Consider the following 20,412-nt stretch of genomic DNA (forward strand, 5'->3'; position numbering starts at 1 on the left):
TCTGCAAAAACCCACAAGTCAAAAAATACAATGCTGAATATTCATCTTCTGGATCCAGTGCCACTCAGATTGCTCCAGAAGACCCGAGCTCCAAGACCCATCTAACAGTCAAGTCTATATCGTCCAGTGCTCCATCTAGCACACAGGCAGTTCTGATGATCTCTGCAGAGAAAATAGCACCGAAGGCACTCCTGGCTTCAATGTCGACATTGGCGCCATGGATGGTGGCACGGTGCCGAAGTCATTGGCAGCCCCAACTTTGAATTTGGTGCTTCAGATGTAAAAGCAGGGTGCTGAATGGGCTCACCCCAAACACCGATGAAGGATCTCCGTCCTCCATGGAATACAAAAAAAAAAAAAAAAGCGAGGGGGTGGGGGGGGGGACCTGAGGCCAAACAACACTTCTTACTGCCTAATGACTTCTCCTTCTAGTCCCTAGACAAGGCAGTAGCCTCAGTACCTATACCACTGGATGATTTCAAAACCTTTCAAGAACTCCTGGTGCAGCTCACAGATGCCCTGGACATTGTGACTTTGGTCATTTCCCAGAAGTCTCATGAGCTGCTTATTATATTGTTGACCACTGATCTCACCAGCATTGCCCTCCACATGAATGAAAGCCTCCTAGGGCTGGCAAGAGCCTTTTGGCAAATGCCAACAACTTATAACACCATCAGTGAAACATGTAGAAAAATAGTACAGGTATCCTCCCCACACCTGGGATCTGAGTACTTTTATACCCACCAGGACACATCTAAGGACAAAGATCCCAGATGCTTAGATATTTTTGGAACAAGACCAACTGCCAAATATGACTTTTTAACAATGGACAGGGCAACCTCTTTCCAGGCCGGGCTGCCTTACAAGAGACAGGAGCTGAAAAACACTACAGAAGAAGGCCAACTGGTGGCCAAGATGGCCCTGCAAGCAGCAATGGTTACCTGTGACACTCCATCCAGGTCTGTGTCTACCTGCATGTGATCATGCAGAGAGTTTTGTAGCTCCAAGCCTCATGTATCCCTCACAAGGTACAAGCCATGAATGATGGCTTGCTCATTGAGGGCTCAGAGCTGTTCATCGAACTAACTGATAACACCCTACATTTACTGAAAGATTCCAAAGTGACACTGTGCTTGCTTGGGACCTACACTTCCCCATCCTCAACCACAAAGCCCTCAGCCATTGCACCAGCAGAGACCACGTTCCCTATCTTACCACAGACAAATGTAGTACCCTGACAGAAATGTTTGAGGTAGAGCAACGGGAGTCTGCTCTCCTCAAGTTTGGCCCCGCATTCTACAGTGGTAGCCTGCTGGAGATCGTAGCCTGGGGCTACCCCATCACCATCCCTCTTCAGTGATCCTGGTCATGAGAGCCTGTTACAAATAGAATTGGCCTCATTCCATCACATGACATCATGTTAATACCCACATAGTTCATCAGCAGCGTTGAAACCTTTAGATCCACTCTTAGGTCTGCCATTTTCAGCTTACAGAGTAACTGACAGCAGTAGTAGATTATTAGCCTCTTTATGGACCAGCACTAGAGGGAGATGGGACACTTTGCCAGCAGGTTTTGGAGATATTTGCTGACAGCAGAAGCTGTAAAACTCAAGAATCTCTTCTTCCATTCCAGGCCTGAGGGAAGTGTGCTCTAGGGCAGCAGTTCTCAATCTATTTCTTTCCGAGTCCCCCTCTAACATGCTACAAAAACTCCATGGCCCAGCTGTGCCACAACTGTTTTTTTGCATATAAAAGCCAGGGCCAGCGTTAAGTGGTAGCAAGCAGGGCAATTGCAGGAGCCCCATGCCACAGGTGGCACGGTGAAGCTAAGTTGCTCAGGCTTCGGCTTCGGCCCTGATGGTCAGCCTTGGGGCCCTGGGCTGCAGTCCTGCACGGTGTGGCTTTGACTTTCTGCCCTGGGCCCTAGGAAGTCTAATGCTGGCCATGCTTGGCAGACCCTCTAAAACCTGCTCTTGGCCCCCCAGGGGCCTCAGGTCCCTCGTTGAAAACCACTGCTCTAAGGGGCATAGACTCTACTGCCCATTTCCCCCAAGCTGACCCTTTCTATGCCGTCCTCTCCAACCTGTCCCAGTCCTATCTACCCCAACTCTGACTCCTCCCAGTCCTATAGTCCCATTCTCCTCACCCACTCAATCCCAGTTTCCATTCCGCAGGCCTCACCCCTTCAGACTCCAGAATCAGTCTCCCACTGCTACTCCTCAGTTTCCTTGTCCAGGCTCTCTGTTCTCTCCCCAAATCTCTGATTTGCTGGTCTCTCTCCTCCTTGGCTGTCACCCCCACCGAATCCCAATCCCATCCAATCTGTGTCCTCATCTCCCCTGACCTCCTGTCACAGTCTCTATGCCCAGCTAGTCCCAGTTCTCCCCCGCTCCGCCCTAGCTCTGTCAGATGTCTCCCTCTCCACCCGAGCCCTCTGGTTCCTAAACTTAGTCTTCTTGCCCATCCAGTCCCAGTTTACACCCTCTTGGTGGCCTCTAGCCCCAGTCTCCATCCCTTTTCCCAATCTACTTACCAAGTCCTCCTTCTGTCCTGAGTCTTGTCCCCTTTGTATTTGAATCAGATGACTTCCTCTTTCATACTGCCAAGGTGCTAGCAGGTGGGGGGAAGGGAGGTTTGCTTATAGAGACCACAAGAAGAGAGAGACTTTCTTACTCAGTTCTGGTACCTGGCCCCATCCCAGCCTGCAGCAGCCATTATAGCAAAAGTCGTCTTCGCTCCTTTAGCTCTGGGATGGAGCATGCTCACTGCTCTGTGGAACAAATGTATGCAAAGTCTGGACAGCAGTAGGAACTGGGAGAAGATGCAGCATGGTCAGTAAGGATGGATTCTTTAGAGTTTTAAGCTATTAAACTCTAGCAAGTCTCTGAGTATGTGAAAACTGATTTTTTTTTTCCCAGAGGCTTATAACTTGGCCAAATTTGGGCAGATTTTCAAAAGGCTCGTTTCTGACACCAAGGGTACTCACTGTCATATTTCAAGCCTCTGCTCCAAAGCATGGTGGTGCTAGAGAACTTTCCAAAGAAAAGGCCACCAGAATTTTTTTAATGTGGAATAACTTATTTTCTTCTAATCTTGTTGGAAATCATTAAACCGTTTTGGTTGAACCTTTATAATAAAAAAAAAAAAATATATCAGCCTGACACAGGCACCTAGCATGGAAAATTTCAGCCTGAACGATTAAAATTCTACTCCTGGGGGAATTTTGCACCACTGTGCAATGCAGCATTTGTGCAGAATTTAATGTTTTCCTCCCACAGATTTGGGACTGCAGAGCTGCTGGTGGCCATTAGGGGCCACTGGGCTCTTCAGAGCCCAGCTTCCTAGCTCTCATTGAGCAGAGCACCCAGCCTGGTGGGGATCAAGGCTCTGCACGCTCTGGCTGCCTGGTTTGATCCTCATTCACCTAGGGAAGGGAGGGGCCCATGAGACCCAGCTTTGGCAAAGGGTGATGCAATTTAAGCCCATTGCTTCTTGTCCTATCTTCAGAGGTTAAGGAGAACAATTTTTCTCCCTCTTCCTTGTAACAACCTTTTATGTACTCGAAAACTGTTATGTCCCCTCTGTCTTCTCTTTTCCAGACTAAACAAAGACATTTTTTTTCAATCTTCCCTCATAGGTCATGTTTTCTAGATCTTTAAACATTTTTGTTGCTCTTCTCTGGACTTTCTCCAGTTGGTCCACATCTTTCCTGAAATGTGGCACCCAAAACTGGACACAGTACTCCAGCTGAGGCCTAATCAGTGTGGAGTAGAGCGGAAGAATTCCTTCTCATGTCTTGCTTACAACACTTCAGCTAATACATCCCAGAATGATGTTTGCTTTTTTTGCAACAGTGTTACACTGTTGACTCATATTTAGCCTGTGAGCCCCTATGACCCCCAGATCCCTTTCTGCAGTACTCCTTCCTAGGTTGTCATTTCCCATTTTGTATGTGTGCAACTGATTGTTTCTTTCTGTGTGGAGTACTTTGCATTTGTCCTTATTGAATTTCATCCTATTTACTTCAGACCATTTCTCACTTCTCCCATCTTTCTTTCCTCTCCCTCCCCCCACTCTTCACTTATTTCCCTATTCCTTAGAAGATTATGCTGCCCACCTCAGTAGTAGCTATTGATAGCTATGTTCCCTGTAGGTTCTATACATAGCATCTTGTAGTTCTAAGTAACAATCATACTTATTAAAATGTACAGCTTTTTTCTGTCTGTCTGGTTTTTAAATCTGATCTAGTTATATAATAGCGGACATCAGTAGTGCCTATTACTGTTAAGAGCTGCAAAACAGCTTCCACTTTTAGTCACTATTGACAGAATGAGAACATTCTGAAAATTCACCTTTTGGGGTAAAACTTCCTATGCTTAGTCTCTGATCATAAATAATTTTTGGAATGTTGTAGGAAAATTCCTCCATAAATGTTTGACTCAAGAGCGTACAAAGAGTGAGAACACTTTCCCTCTTTAAAATAATAGTAATAATTCTTACCATGCTTTTTGAGCAATGTTACAGCAAAAATGGCTTATGGTAGAAACTTGTCATGAAAGTAGTCATCATTAAGTTACTGTTTGATTTGAAAAATATTACTTTTGGTTTAAAAAGATAGAAGTAATTTTTAAATAGTTGTATGTGCACAATAGAAAATGTCCTTTAGTGTAGAGTAAAATAAAGATACACTGCACAATGTGTAACAAGTTAAATGTTAATTTTTTAATTTGAGAAAACAACAAGAACACTATACCTAGGGTCAGCAAAGTGTATCAGTTTTCTTGTCTAAACCGCTCTGGAGTCAGAGTTATGAGATCTGCTGGTGGAGCTTGTAAGTTCTAGAACTGAATTAGCTTCATTTTCCTCCCCTTTTCCTCCTTTCTATCCTTTTTATTTCCTCTTAAAAAATTATGTAGGAAATTGAATGAAACAGCTCTGTTAATGAAACCTTAGGATTCCATACTTAAAAATCTCAAAAAAAAATCTGATATCAAAATGTTCAGATTCCAGCTCTGTTGTTAACTTTTTATTGCCAGGGTGGATAAATTTTTAAAAAATTTATTTTAAGAAACCCTGTTTATAATTAAACTTGAAATTGATAGCCTATGTTAAGGCCTAGGCTTGCTATAATTGGTTAAAATTTAATTTAAAAAAAATTAAACAGTACATTTTGGGGGGAGGGATAGCTCAGTGGTTTGAGCATTGGCCTGCTAAACCCAGGGTTGTGAGTTCAATCCTTGAGGGGGCCATTTAGGGATTGGGGCAAAAATTGGGGATTGGTCCTGCTTTGAGCAGGGGGTTGGACTAGATGACCTCCTGAGGTCCCTTCCAACCCTGATATTATATGATTGTATGATTCTACATGTTTGCTGCCAGACTTTAAAGGAAAGCCACCACTGAACAGTGAAAGTCACTGTGTGAGCACCTGGAACCAGACTTTGTTGAACTGCCTAAACCAGCTTTTAACATCAGGAGCCTTTTCCGCGGGTACAGAGAGAATATTTTCTTCATTTCAGTTTATTCAGCTAGTTCAGTTCAGTGGCTCATTCAGTTGAAGTCAAACCAACTGGGAGTTGAAAAATCAGGAAAGTTTGTTTTCTCCTTCCAATCTTTAGATAAAAAGCAGGTGTGAGAGAATGAGCTCTACTACTTCTAAAGTTTTGAAGAGCATGGTGACCAGAAACAATCAGTTCAATTCACTAACTGAACATACTACTTTCTTTGTTTAATAATTCAGTTAGTTTTAAAATGCAAAACATGTTTTGATAATTTTTTATATATCCAGCTCAGAAGGTAGTTTTATTTAACTAATAAAAAAATAAAATGCTGTTTTGTGGATTTTAATTGAATTTTAATTTCTATCCAACCAGAGCTTGACACAAATCACAAGTAACAAATTAATCCAATAAATAAGAAAGGCATCTTTCACTATTTTCTAATATAATGAAAATGTAAAAATTAAGAGTCTAAATAAATGTTAGTTAAACTATGTAATTGCTTAAACAAATGTGTGTGTGTGTATATATATAGTATATCCTCCTGGTTAGCTAAAAGAAGCACCAAATTTAGTGTAAAGGCTATATTTAGTTACAAATCAATATGCTTTAATGGTTACCAACCCAAAGAGAATCAATCTTACTTCCAAAAAACAACTAAAAAGTGCAAATATGAAACAAGTTTAAAAACAACGATTTAAACAGAGGTTTCCTGCTTGCTGATTTCAATAATAACAAAATTCAGTGGTTTAAATAAATCTACCCATTTTTTGCACATATATAGTATGGCTATTCTTTCTTTTCTGGATAAATATATTTCATAATATAATTCTGTTTATCATAGATTATAAAGCCTAACATACTACTTAGAACGTTATTGAATTTCCCATTTGTTCATTTTTAACTCTATGCCTTAATGTTTCATAAACACTCCCCTGTCCTCGCCCCCCTTTTCTTATGCATGCTGCTTGTTCTTCCTGTTTTACACCTATAAAATAAATACTAAAATCAGGGATAGGGGGTGGGTGGGTGGCTGGCTGTGTGTGTGGGTGTGAGAGAGAGAGAGATTGGATACAAATATTTTAAAATTTAGACCTGTTAGCTCAAAAATGTTAATGCTAATTTTTTCTGGCTTTGATTAAGGAACGTGAAAAAAGAAAGCATGAAAGGATTCTGAGTGAAGAACTTGTTGGTGCTGTGACATATCTCAATCAATTTTTACCCCCAGAACATGCTATTGTGTATATTCCTTGGGATATGGCCAAATACACAAAAAGGTGAGCAAATTCTTTCCCTGTATGGATGTCATCATAGTTCATAAGTGATCAGTGACAGTGATAAATGTTTTTTAAATTTCTTTGCTATATCCTGCCAGGGTGAGGGTGGCTTTAGCAGCTCAGAAAAATTTTAGGGTGTGAGGAGGATGGAATTTCTGTTTCATGAAAGATTTTGAGATTTCAAAATTTGGTTTGTTCCAAATGGGAGTGAAAACCAAGAATTTGAAATTCTCCAAAGGAAAATTTTCAGAAAAAAAGCCTTATTACAGGTCAATTGAAATGTTTTAACAAAATCATTTTGTTTTCATTTGTATTATAATGCAAAATTCAATTTTGAAACCATTATTTCAAGGCAAAAGAAAATCAAAACGTACCATTCCAAAAATGTGGGAGTAGGATATTTTGACATTTTCAGAACTTTTTTCTAGTTTTCTTCCAAAAAGGTATTCAGGTGAAATCAATCTGATTTCACAAAGCTTATTGATTTCAACAGAACTCCTCATTCTGACACAATATAGCTCCGCCTAAGTTTCTCTAAGCACCCCTATTTTATCGTCATGTATTTTTATCACTCAGATGATTCGCACCTCTCCAGGCCTTTTGACACATGCCATTTTTGTCTTCCACAAGTATCTTTATCTGTAGTTAGCTGTTTCAGCCTAATTTTGAAAATACCATGTTTTTCTTCACAGCCTTTGTGCATTCCCATTTGTGGAATATGGCACCTGCAAGGTGAGCCTGTGGCATTTCCTTGAAAAGCCATGTTATTTGGGAGGTTCATGAGTGATCTAGGATGAGGGTGACATCATTGCCCTACACTATGTAAGGCATCACATCCTCCAACTGCATCAGTTCCTTTGCTGCAGAGAGCTAACTGAACCTTGCTTTTATGTCTTCAGGCTAGATTGTTATAGTCTAATTCTTTTTATCCTTCAGTAATTAACAATTTTTAGTTAGTGTGGTATGGGTTATTGTAGCCTAGATATCTACCTTGGGTAGTCCCATGAGTCCTGTAGGAGCTTCAAGAAATGTGTCATATCCATGTCAGATGCCTCATATGCCAGGGTTGGGGGAGAGACTGTGAATCCCGGTGTGTGGTTAGTCATGTCTTCACTTTCCACACAAGCAAGGAGACACATTTGAGGCTTCAGACTTGCCGTCTCAAAAGCCCACATATATCTACTCCAGCTGCTTAGTTGAATATAGAGGAAACTCCTGAAGGCCAGAAGAATGCTAATGTTGTGTCAATATTCAAAAAGGGGAAGTGTGATGACCTGAGTAACTATAGGCCAGTTAGCCTGACATCAGTCCCAGGCAAAATAAGGGGAAAAAGTCTATACGTGATTCAATTGATAGAGTTAAGATAGGAATAGAATTAATATAATATAACCGCTACCCATGGTTTTTATTAAAAATAAATCTTGTCAAACAAACCAGATTTCATTCTTTGAGATTAAGGTTTGGTTGCTAAAGATAACTACAATACTTATACTTTTGGAAAGCATTTGTAGTACCACTACACGACATTCTGATTTTAAAAAATTGGCAGTCTATAGAGTATTAATAAAGCACATGTTAAATAGATTATGAACTGGATGACTGATAGATAGATATCCAGAAGTTGTTGTCAATGAGGATTCATCATTGACCAGGGGCATTTCCAATGGGGTTTTGCAGTGATTGGTACTGGGCCTGAAGGTATTCAACATTTTCATCAATGAGCTGGAAGTAATCATAAAATCACTGCTAATAAAATGTAGATGATGCAAAGATTGGTAGAATGGTAAATGTTAATCATTTACCATTCTACCAGTGTCCCTTTTTAATTATGTAAAGTGAGCAAAACTGGCATGAAAACATTGCTATTAACATAATGTCTGGTCAGTGGATATGGAGATGGGTATGAACTGCAAGTTTTCTTGCAAAGAAAATCATTGACAGGAGACTTTCCAACCAGTGAAAATTAAAGAAGAGTATTCAATATTTCTTTTTTCTCCCCGTAGCAAACTGTGTAATGTCCTGGATAGATTGAATGTAATTGCGGAAAGTGTAGTGAAGAAAACAGGATTCTTTGTAAATCGTCCTGATTCCTACTGCAGCATCTTGCGGCCAGATGAGAAGTATGTATGAGAACAAGAAAAGTAAAAGGGGTAGGATGAGTTTGTGTGTGGGGATGTGAACACATAAATATCTGGATATCTATATACACACATGCACTACTTATACACATGAAGTACTCCTAAATCCCTGCAGTATGTATTCTAACATGGCTTTTTAAGGATTGCAGTAATGTGAAAATTATAATTTAATGTCCAGTTAGAGTGAAAAAGACTGCAACCAAAGGGGCACGGTCTATAATTATCCGCACATTGAATAAGTGTAAAATATGCTGCTAATTATGCTACTTGTATCTTCAGGGTAAATGTGTACTTGTGAAATTTGGTGTAGTTGGTGGTTCTTGCTACAATAAACACTTTACAAATTAAGTCTGAAATGTTCATTTTCACCCTTTTATATTTAAACAGTTCCTGAATTCTTTAAAGATATAACAAACAGTTCTTCATTCTGAGAGCAGCTTCTTTTGCTGCTTCAGGGCATGCACTTCATGTTTTATTGCATGCTTGAAAACAAGATATGCAGTATCTGAACAGATAAAGCAAGCACAATTTTGAATGTAAAGAAAGCATTTTCTAAGGAGTGCCAGGAAATATACCTGTTATCTAAACTTGCTATTTCCTACTCTTGCGTACATGATTGTAAGAAATTCATATTGTTAGGAAAAAAAAAAAGTCTAGGGAAGACAGATTATTATTTATTATAACTTTTTAGAACATTACAGAAGTTATCTGATACACTGTATGTTCCCAAATCTGTAATAAGTAAAAACTGTAAATAAGTTCCCAAATAAGTGATAAAATGGGGTGTGAAATCAGTTTTCAGAGTAAAAACTCAATTTGGCCCTCATTGATTTATGACATAATTGAAATTTTATGTATTTTATTAAATTAATATTAGGCCTATTAAGGAAAATTCCTTCAACCTGACCATAAACATTAGCTATATAATATTTTTGTGTGATCACTTTCCCAACTTGGGGGGAAATCTCTGTATTCTAATAAGGTCTATAACTTGGATTTCAGTTTGGAGGTGGGGAGAAGCATATTGTACTTGGCTTTCTTGGACTAATTTGTTGTGAGCCTTGGCACACGCTTATTCCAATACTGGATTTCTTGCATTGCAAGCTAATTGCAACACATGTCCTACCAGATATGTATAGGCGCATTGTTTTTACCCACGCATGTATCTTTTCAACCGCTCAAAGATTTCAGACTCATTTTTAGCAAGTTATTAAATTCTTCCCTCTATTTTACTGAGCCAGACACATGACATGACTTCTAATCCTTACATTAAATAAACTTTATAAGGTATGGTATTTTGTTTTCCTTCCAGATGGAATGAACTGGGAGGTTTTGTTGTTCCCACTGGTCGTTTACAGGTATTGAAATAATATTGGTTTATTATTACAACAAAGTTTTACTGATGTAAGTCAGTAGTTTGATAGGACAAGATGCTTTCAAAGAGCCATCTACCATAGGTGGAGCAGGAAGTATTGTTCATGAATCAGTAGATGACTGTCTTTACTCTGAGTCAGTACTTTACTAATATAAATATGTATATTATAGTAGTGCCCAAAGGCCCCAAATGGATTTAGGGCCACACTGTCTTTGGGTGGTGCTAGAAAAAAAGTGCTGCTGGAAGTATCTTCTTGCCAAATGAAATCTGAGAAATATTTTAAATTTAGTTTCCATTTCTGAAACTAGTGATAGTGGCACCGGTCTCGCTGAAAGTTGCTATCCTTTGTAACATTAACAGTACATAGGCAACAAGCCACACAATACAGTGGTTTTTAATAATTTTTTACATCTTGTCTTACAATCAGAAAAAATGTACTGTTCAATACTGAAAAAACTGCATTGTTCAAACATTAAAATTTTAGTTGAGTGTGGAATAAACATGCTTCAGTCTGATAGTAAATTCACGTACATGGAAACAAGAATTTAAAAGCATTCTTATTTTCACATTGTTGCACACTGTATAATTGTGATTACAATCAATAATTAAACAGGCAGTTTGACTCAAAATACTACTCTATGTATAGCATGGCAAAAGAATTACTGGCTTATGATTTTAAATATGGATATCATGATTGTATATTCTGCACACAAGATACAATATTGCTGAAACATAGTTTCCTTCTACCTATGATCATTTATGATTTTATCCTTTACATAAACTAGGGAACAAATGCTCAATTCCATATTAACAGAACATCAAGGGTCTGATATTTAAGGATAAATAGCTGAGTGAGCTATTTTAAACTCTCTAAACTCTCTAAATAGCTAATTTTAAACTCTCTAAAAGAAAGAAGAATATGCAAGCCAAAAGAATATTGCCTTGATTTATATATCTTCAAGTATTGCATGTCTACCTGTGTTTAATGTATTAACAAAGTAAGCCATAAATCAGATATCATTCCTATGAAAATATTAGATGGTATTTATGCTTTCAGCCCTTCAGATTATAAAATACCAAGCCTTATGTGGGCATTATGTAATTGAAGAACACAGGCACAAGTGGTGGTTAGAAAGATATGCATATTGTAATCTTTAACAGAACTTGTACACCTGTTGCCTATGAATAGGAGTGTTGAAAATATAAACCCCATTGTCTTATGGCCACAGCAATATGATAGCATGTTTTGTTTTTTATATTTCAGTCTTAGTAGCAAGACTTAAAAATGGGAACTTTATTTTTGCATTCCAGTGGCATCCAGCATTTTTTTGCAATAAATCATAAGTGTGTTATGAGAGGGAAGAAGAGTTTAGTGTTTTAGGAAGCTGATAATAGTGAGACTCTTTTGAACTGAGGCTTTAGCAGTTTTCTGTAACATAGACAATTGCAGCCTAAATGATTTAAGATCTTGACTTATTCACACAAGATTTTGAATAATTAAGTATTTGAGTTTTGACAAGTTTATTAGGAAACCACGAGAACAATTCCTTTGTAGAGTAAGCATGAATGTAATGATTGGGAACTGGTTAAAGAATCTCCCATTTATTCTTATTTCTTTCCTAGACTGGTGTTCTTCGAACCAATTGTGTTGACTGTTTAGATCGCACTAACACAGCCCAGTTCATGGTGGGGAAGTGTGCTTTAGCCTATCAGCTCTATTCTTTGGGGTTGATTGATAAACCCAATCTGCAGTTTGACACAGATGCTGTTAGGTAAGATATTTCACAGTTAGTAAAATATGTTGTTTTTTCCTGGCATTAATTTTGTAACTGTTTAATATTGTTATCTTTTTCTGTGGCTTTTTATGTTTTGATGTTTTCATAATTTTTCTTTAAGTGAAAATACTTTAAGTGAAAATACTTACCAAATAAATGTTCAGATTGTTTGTTTTTTTTTCAGCTAACTAAATTATCCATTCATCTCTCCGTATGACATTTAACATAGAAATCCATGTAACTTCAAGATTACCTTTATTTGATTAGTATGCTTATCAGGCTCCTTTCAGGATAACAAAACTGAGCACTTCTCTTTTGATACTTAAACTTCAAACTTAAAAACTCTGTCCTTTAAATAAACATAATAAAAATGTACTATAAAGCTTTTAATTTTTGTATTGCAGTTTGCCTTTAAAGTGAGCTAAGCATAATTTTTTGCCAGATGTTCCCAGTAACCAGAAATACAATGCAGAAATACATTTTAACTTATTTTTCTTCATTTTCCTTTCTACGGTATCTTCTTGGTTCTTTTTGGTGCATTGAAGAGAGGGAAAAATAATCATCCTTCTGCAACCTCTTTGAACATTTTCAGATTATACACATATGCCTTTGACATTGAAGTTGGAACCCTCTAAATATTAGTGATCATTAAAGCTTGCAAGAGTGTTTTCTCAGGGATTTGGACATTTGGGCCTGATTGTATAAATATGAGGTACAATTTTGGCCACATTGTTTTCTTTATTACTGTAATAGAGACCTCGGAACTCATGGCTTCAGGTAGTTAGTTCAGTATTTCTTGCATAGTGTAGCTTATTGGAACAGTGAGATTGGGGGAGATATTTCCCTTTTTTTTTTTTAAGTAAAGATAGGATTTTACAATTAATAGTCATTGTTTGGTTTGTTCATAATACTGACTCTGATCAGTTTGGTGTTCTTAACTTCCCTGTTAGTTCTGCTTGAATTTCCTGATGGCAGATTCAAAGCATTTGGGGTTTGAGGTGAGTCTCCTTTAATGGGAAGATGCCAGTCTCAGACCAGTATGCTTGCCTTCATTGTTTTGGAGAAAGACATGGCTACAGTCTTTATCTGGTAGTCCCACAAAGGGAATTGCCTGTGGCTGTTCCTACAGGAAGAATGGCTCCTCCATGTCTCCCTCAACTTTACTGCAATCTTGGCTAAATGCTTTGGCATCAGCAGTTATCTCAGCACAAGGGTACTCGAGGGAAGAAAAGCGAGTCAGATCTGCATTCTGCTTCCAAGAAGCCTAAAGAGAAGACTGCTGGATCTCTGGGGTTGCAGGATCCAGAGATAGTAATGCATATAAAGAAGAGGAAGAATAATAAGCACCACATATCTGAGAGTTCCCTCCTATTCTTGTTCACATTCAAAAAGTCATAATAAGCATAAATCTGGGAAGATCTTTGTTACTAGAGGATTTAGTTGCCTTCCTATTGAAACCAATTGAACAACTTTCAATCCCAGAGGCAGACCCCTTTGGGACAGTCACCTGCTCAATACCACAAATCTGACACAACCATATTTCTCCAAGCAGAAGGTGAAGCAACAGAGACAGAAGAAACTGTTTTGCTGCTTTGCCTTTAAGGCATCAGGTTTGATGGGACATCAAAAAAATTGTGAGGGTAATATTCGTTGGAGGTTTTCTGATCTTCCACTTTGTTGGCCCCTTTTCTCTTGGGTATTGAGGGTTGTTTTTTTTAACCTTTGGACAGTTGTACGACTTACTGTTGTTTCTGCTTTTTGAAGAGAGATCAAAATGTGTTACTTCATGTGGCCTTCTGGTATGGATATCTGCTTCAATTATTATGTTTTTTAAATCTCTTCACTTGCTGAATGGTTTTTAGATTGGATTTTCAGATTTACTTTTCAGAACAGTGAGGAATTATTTGAGATCATGCACAGAAGATCCTTCTATACATCTTCCTCCGATGCATCTACCAGAACTTTAATTTCTAGGAAGGAAAGGAAAAAAAAATTCTGAAAGTTCTCATAATACCAAAAAGCCAAAATAAGCAAACCTATCTGTTTTTGAATAATGCAGGGTACTATGCTAGTTTCCATCGTTTTCTCAACTCTAAGTCCAGAAACAGATTTGAACTTTAAAAAGTAATTATACAGTAGCCAGAAATAATGTGCTGTTGTGATAGAAGTATTTGATTCCTATCATTTGTATACTGTTGACCTGCAAATCTGCCACTCCACACCTAATCTGTTGTCTTTTTTTATCCATTTCCACATCTCATCCTTCTTCCTCTGACATCTCTTTTTGGAAGGTTAAAACTGACCTTATTTTTCTGCCCAATTCTTTTTCTTTCTCTTTTCTCCATTACTTATACCATCATCCTTCCTTCAGGGTCACTTTTGATTCCTTTCTCTCATCCGCCTCTCACATCTAGGCTTTGTATAAATCTTTCTGCTTCCCCTCTGATGCAGCTTTTTTTCTCTCCCACAATACATCCAGTCCTAATTTCTCATTTTGATTACTGTAGTCGCCTCCACTCTGATCTCCCTGACATTCACATAACATCTCCCATTGCCAGTCTGTCTGAAATGCAGCTACTAGAATTACCCTCTTATCTATTTGACCACATTCACCTTTTTTTTGTGAAGCTCTGCCTTCTGTATTACATCTCATGTATACTTGTCTTGTCCCTAGTTAACACTGACTCTTACTGTCTGACTTAGTAAAGAGACAATGTTTTGATATATTCATACTTTCAAAATTATTAAACTTTTTACGGTCTTTAAAAAAACATAAGAATGATCATACTGAGTCAGAACAATGGTCCATTAAGCCCAGTTTCCTGTCTTCCAGCAATGGCCAATGCCAGATGCTTCAAAGGGAGTGAACAGAACAGGCAATCATCAAGTGATCCATCCCCTGTCATCCAGTCCCAGCATCTGGCAGTCAGAGGCTTAGGGACACCCAGAGCATGGGGTTGCATGCCTGACCATCTTAGCTAATAGTCATTGGTGGACCTATCCTCCATGAATTTATCTAATCCTTTTTTGAACCCAGTTATAGTTTTGTCCTTCACAGCATCCCTGGCAATGAGTTCACAGGTCAAGCCCATCTGGTCCTGGGGATTTTTTACTGTTTAATTTAGCAATTTCTTCAAAAACCTCCTCTTTTGATATGAACAGTTCTTCAGATTTGTCACCTAAAAAGAATGGCTTGTGTGTGGGATTGTCTCTCACATCCTTAGTGAAGTCCAATGTGAAGAATTCATTTCGTTTCCCTACAATAGCCTTGTCTTCCATGAGTGTTCATTTAGTTGAAATGTTGATCGTCTAGTGGCCACACTGATTGGTTTGGCAGGCTTCCTGCTTCTGATGTACTTAAGTTTTTTGCTGTTTTTGAGTCTTTTGCTGGTTGCTCTTCAAATTCTTTTTTGGCCTTCCTAATTATACTTTTACTCTTGACTTGCGAGAGTTTATTAGAATCATAGAATATCAGGGTTGGAAGGGACCTCAGGAGGTCATCTAGTCCAACCCCCTGCTCAAAGCAGGACCAATCCCCAATTAAATCATCCCAGCCAGGGCTTTGTCAAGCCTGACCTGAAAAACTTCTAAGGAAGGAGATTCTACCACCTCCGTAGGTAACGCATTCCAGTGTTTCACCACCCTCCTAGTGAAAAAGTTTTTCCTAATATCCAACTTAAACCTCCCTCACTGCAACTTGAGACCATTACTCCTTGTCCTGTCCTCTTCTACCGCTGAGAATAGTCTAGAACCATCCTCTTTGGAACCCCCTTTCAGGTAGTTGAAAGCAGCTATCAAATCCCCCCTCATTCTTCTCTTCTGCAGACTAAACAATCCCAGTTCCCTCAGCCTCTCCTCATAAGTCATGTGTTCCAGACCCCTAATCATTTTTGTTGCCCTTCGCTGGACTCTCTCCAATTTATCCACATCCTTCTTGTAGTGTGGGGCCCAAAACTGGACACAGTACTCCAGATGAGGCCTCACCAATGTCGAATAGAGGGGGACGATCACGTCCCTCGATCTGCTCGCTATGCCCCTACTTATACATCCCAAAATGCCATTGGCCTTCTTGGCAACAGGGGCACACTGCTGACTCATATCCAGCTTCTTGTCCACTGTGACCCCTAGGTCCTTTTCCGCAGAACTGCTGCCTAGCCATTCGGTCCCTAGTCTGTAGCGGTGCATTGGGTTCTTCCGTCCTAAGTGCAGGACCCTGCACTTATCCTTATTGAACCTCATCAGATTTCTTTTGGCCCAATCCTCCAATTTGTCTAGGTCTCTCTGTATCCTATCCCTCCCCTCCAGCGTATCTACCACTCCTCCTAGTTTAGTATCATCCGCAAATTTGCTGAGAGTGCAATCCACACCATCCTCCAGATCATTTATGAAGATATTGAACAAAAGGGGATCCAGGACTGACCCCTGGGACACTCCACTTGACACCAGCTGCCAACTAGACATGGAGCCATTGATCACTACCTGTTGAGCCCGACAATCTAGCCAACTTTCTACCCACCTTATAGTGCATTCATCCAGCCCATACTTCTTTAACTTGCTGACAAGAATACTGTGGGAGACCGTGTCAAAAGCTTCGCTAAAGTCAAGAAACAATACATCCATTGCTTTCCCTTCATCCACAGAACCAGTAATCTCATCATAGAACGCGATTAGATTAGTCAGGCATGACCTTCCCTTGGTGAATCCATGCTGACTGTTCCTGATCACTTTCCTCTCATGTAAGTGCTTCAGGATTGATTCTTTGCGGACCTGCTCCATTATTCTTCTTTCTGTTTTCCTTATTAGGATTTGACTTCCATTTTTAAAGGATGCCTTTTTGCCTCTAATCACCTCCTTTACTCTGTTTAGCCATGATTGCATTTTTTGGTCCTCTTATTATTCTTTTTAATTTGGGGTTTACATTTAATTTGAGCCTCTATTATGGTGTCTTTAAAATGTGTCCGTTAAGCTTGTGGGCATTTCACTCTTGTGACTGTATCTTTTAATGTCTGTTTTAACTAGTGTCCTCATTTTTGTGTAGTTCCCCTTTCTGAAGTTAAATGCTACTTTTTTGGTATTTTCCCTCCACAAGGATGTTTAAATTTAATTTATATTATGGTTGCTTTTACTGAGTGTTTCAGCTATATTCACCTCTTGGACCACCTGTGCTCCATTTAGGACTAAATCAAGAATTGCCTCTCTCCTGGTGGGTTTCCAGGACTAGCTGCTCCAAGAAGCACTTATTAATGGTGTCTAGAAACTTTATCTCTGCATCCCATCCTGAGGTGATATGTACCAGCCAATATGGGGATAGTTGAAATCCCCCATTATTATTGAGTTTATCTGAGCATTTCACGGTCACCATCACCATCCTCGTCAGGGGGTCGATATTATATTCCTACTGCTATACTCTTATTATTGAAGCATGGAGTTTCTAGCCATAGAGATTTTATGGCACTATTTGATTCATTTAAGATTTTTACTATATTTGACTTTCTTACACATGTAATGCAAATTGTGCTTACTAGTGGTTTAACTGTTCATTAACAATGAAATTGTCTTTATGGAAATTTAAATTGCAACAGTCTTAAATGAGAACTCCCTCCTGAAGGGGTTATAAAATAGCTGAAGGCTAAATCCTGCCTGAGCATCTGTTGGAGACTTAAGGAGCAGGACCATTATAAAATGTATACTTGTAGGTTTATAACTAACAGGTTCTTTCTAAAAAAAACCTGGCTGACTTGCTTATTTTATAGGCCTTGATCAGGATATGCAGGCAGGATACAGGAGAATGAAACAAAAACAGGTGGATTTAAGGTGGCATCCTGCAACTTTATTAAGTCAGGTTTATTGGGAGTGGGATGATGATGATGGAATCTCCCAGCGAGCTCAATAGATGAGCTGTAGTCACTTATTGTGGGTCCTGAAGTGAAATCAAAGACCAATTTTGGACCTGCAGCCCTGTTTGCAAGTACCACAGGTTAAGAGAATTGTAGATGAACATGTGCTGCTTTTAGCTTTACTCCTCGTGCATCTCTCTTTGATTGCAGCAATCCACGAGCTCTCAAGATCTTTCAGACTGAGGTGGCAGAGATGCCACCATCAGATCTTGTCAGATGCTGAGAGCTCCCAGGTATTGTGATCAACATTGCAAGATTGGAGGTTGCCTTGAGAGAGCGTTTTTGTAATGTTTTCTTGGTCTGCAAATAAAACAAGTTCTAGTGTGCAATTCTTCATAAAAGACTGCCTTCAATATTCTACTGCCAGACTTATGGACCTCACCATCTCAGCTGCATTCACTATAAAAGCTTTAATGCCCATGACCACACTCCAGAGATACCAAGCATTACTACTTGTGTCAAGTGTGGTGGTAAATGCCTCATTCCAAATAACTAATATTCAGGGTTGGACTCCATTCTGAGTCCTTTTACCACCCCCACAAAGGGGAATATGGGTACCCTTGAGGGGTTACCTCAGAGGTGGGCAAACTGGCCTGCAGGACAATCCTGCCCGGCCCCTGAGCTCCTGGCCCGGGAGGCTAGGGGCGAGGGATCCGGGGGCGGTCAGGGAGAAGGAGTGGTTAGATGAGGCAGGGATCCAGGGGGGCAGTCAGGAAGGAGGGGAGGGGTTGGATGGGGCGGCGGGGGGCAGTTAGGGGTGGGGGTCCGGGGGCGGTCAGGGGACCGAGAGCGCGGGGTGGATGGGGCAGGGGTTCCCAGGGGGCTGTCGGGGAACAGGGGGGCTTGGATGGGGAAGGAGTCCGGGGAGGGGGGGAGCATCTGGGGGCAAGAAGTGTGGGGGTCAGATAGGGGGCAGAGGCCAGGCCATGCCTGGCTGTTTGGGGAGGCACAGTCTCCCCTAACCGGCCCTCCATACAATTTCAGAAACCCAATGCGGCCCTCAGGCCAAAAAGTTTGCCCACCTCTGGGTTACCTTATTCTTTGAAGATTTAAGATCTTCCTTTCTCCCTACAAGCCAACAGCATCCAGCAATCATTTCCCTGGTCTCTTATTCATGTTTACTTCTGGGAGCTATAAGGACATATATTCTCATTTAATAAATATTTAAGTATCTAAGGTATTATAACTAATGAGCAAGTGTAAGTTTGGTTTTAGAGCCCAGTCCTGTAGTGATTACCCTACTTTGGCAAAACTTCCACGGAAGTGATTATCTGAGTAAACACTCCAAAACTGGACCTGGAATGTATGATCACAGTATTTTAGACTTCAGTGTGATTAGGCTAGTGATAATTATGTTATCTCTGTTTTTGTAAACTGGCAGCAATATATAGGAGAAAAAATATTTCATTTAATAAGGGGGAAAAAAATCTAGGTATCTCAAGAATTCCACAGTAGTTACTTAAAATGAAGGAATTAAACTTTTAATATTTGGGGAAAATATTTCTAAGTTTCCATTTCTGAACATATTGTTAGGGTTTTATAACTCTAAGATTAATTTCACTCTGTTAAAATCTACCTGTTTGTTAAAATAAGCATAGATATATATTTACTTGGCCTTCTTATGGTCCCTGATGTATACTATTTATACCTCTCTCTCTCTCTCTCTCTCTCACACACATCCACCCACCCATGTGTATATGTACATAATGTGTACAATAATTTCTTTGTGCATGCCCTGATAAGGCTAATATCTGAAGTGGGCAGCAGGAGGAGATTATCAGAAAAGTTTGGTGCTTTGATCTTTGAGTCTTTTAGACCAGAGCAGATGTAGAGTTAGTTGCCCGGTACATGCTTAGTTTGTTTAAGAGAATGTTGCAAAAGAACCCTTAACTCCTCTTGCAGTAGTTGCCACCTCTGTAATCTTTACTAGCTAAATTAACATTTTGGAAAGACAACTGGCTTTTCTGGTTCAGAAGTATGGCACTCATTACATTAACTGAAAATAGTTTATTTGGAATTCTACCTACTTTAAGTCTTTTTAAAACATAAAGGTAAGTAAGGCATAAAATACAGAGTAGAGAAGCATTCACTTTCTAGTAGTGGTGATAGAATTCTCAGATATTTTGGTTTCATTGGTTTAGATTGTTTGAGGAGTTGTATGAAGATCATGGAGACACACTTTCTCTGCAATATGGAGGTTCTCAACTTGTTCATCGAGTAAAAACCTACAGGAAGATAGCACCATGGACCCAGCATTCCAAAGATATTATGCAGACACTCTCAAGATATTACAGTAATGCTTTTTCAGGTAAATGGAATTCATGAGTGTTTTCTTTTAAGCCAATATTTAGATAGCAATATGTACATACATATCTTGCTCTCTTTGCATTAGTAAATATTGCTTGTCAGCAGCTGGTTTCTGCAAATTTAGGGAAATATTTAAAAAAGAGCAT

At 39.4% G+C, this 20,412-nt stretch overlaps 1 protein-coding gene across 2 annotated transcripts in view; it reads left to right on the forward strand.

Moving 5' to 3' along the window:
* Positions 1-20,412, forward strand: part of FIG4 (FIG4 phosphoinositide 5-phosphatase) — a 167,769-nt gene that overhangs the window by 52,969 nt on the left and 94,388 nt on the right. For both annotated transcript variants that reach the window (XM_048844824.2, XM_048844825.2), the window contains 5 exons: positions 6,641-6,774; positions 8,778-8,894; positions 10,225-10,270; positions 11,911-12,059; positions 20,101-20,267. In XM_048844824.2, coding sequence (XP_048700781.1) covers positions 6,641-6,774; positions 8,778-8,894; positions 10,225-10,270; positions 11,911-12,059; positions 20,101-20,267 — 613 coding nt within the window. The remainder of the gene's footprint in view (positions 1-6,640; positions 6,775-8,777; positions 8,895-10,224; positions 10,271-11,910; positions 12,060-20,100; positions 20,268-20,412) is intronic.

Source organism: Caretta caretta, chromosome 3 (assembly GCF_965140235.1).
Source record: "Caretta caretta isolate rCarCar2 chromosome 3, rCarCar1.hap1, whole genome shotgun sequence".
Classification (NCBI taxonomy): domain Eukaryota; kingdom Metazoa; phylum Chordata; order Testudines; family Cheloniidae; genus Caretta; species Caretta caretta.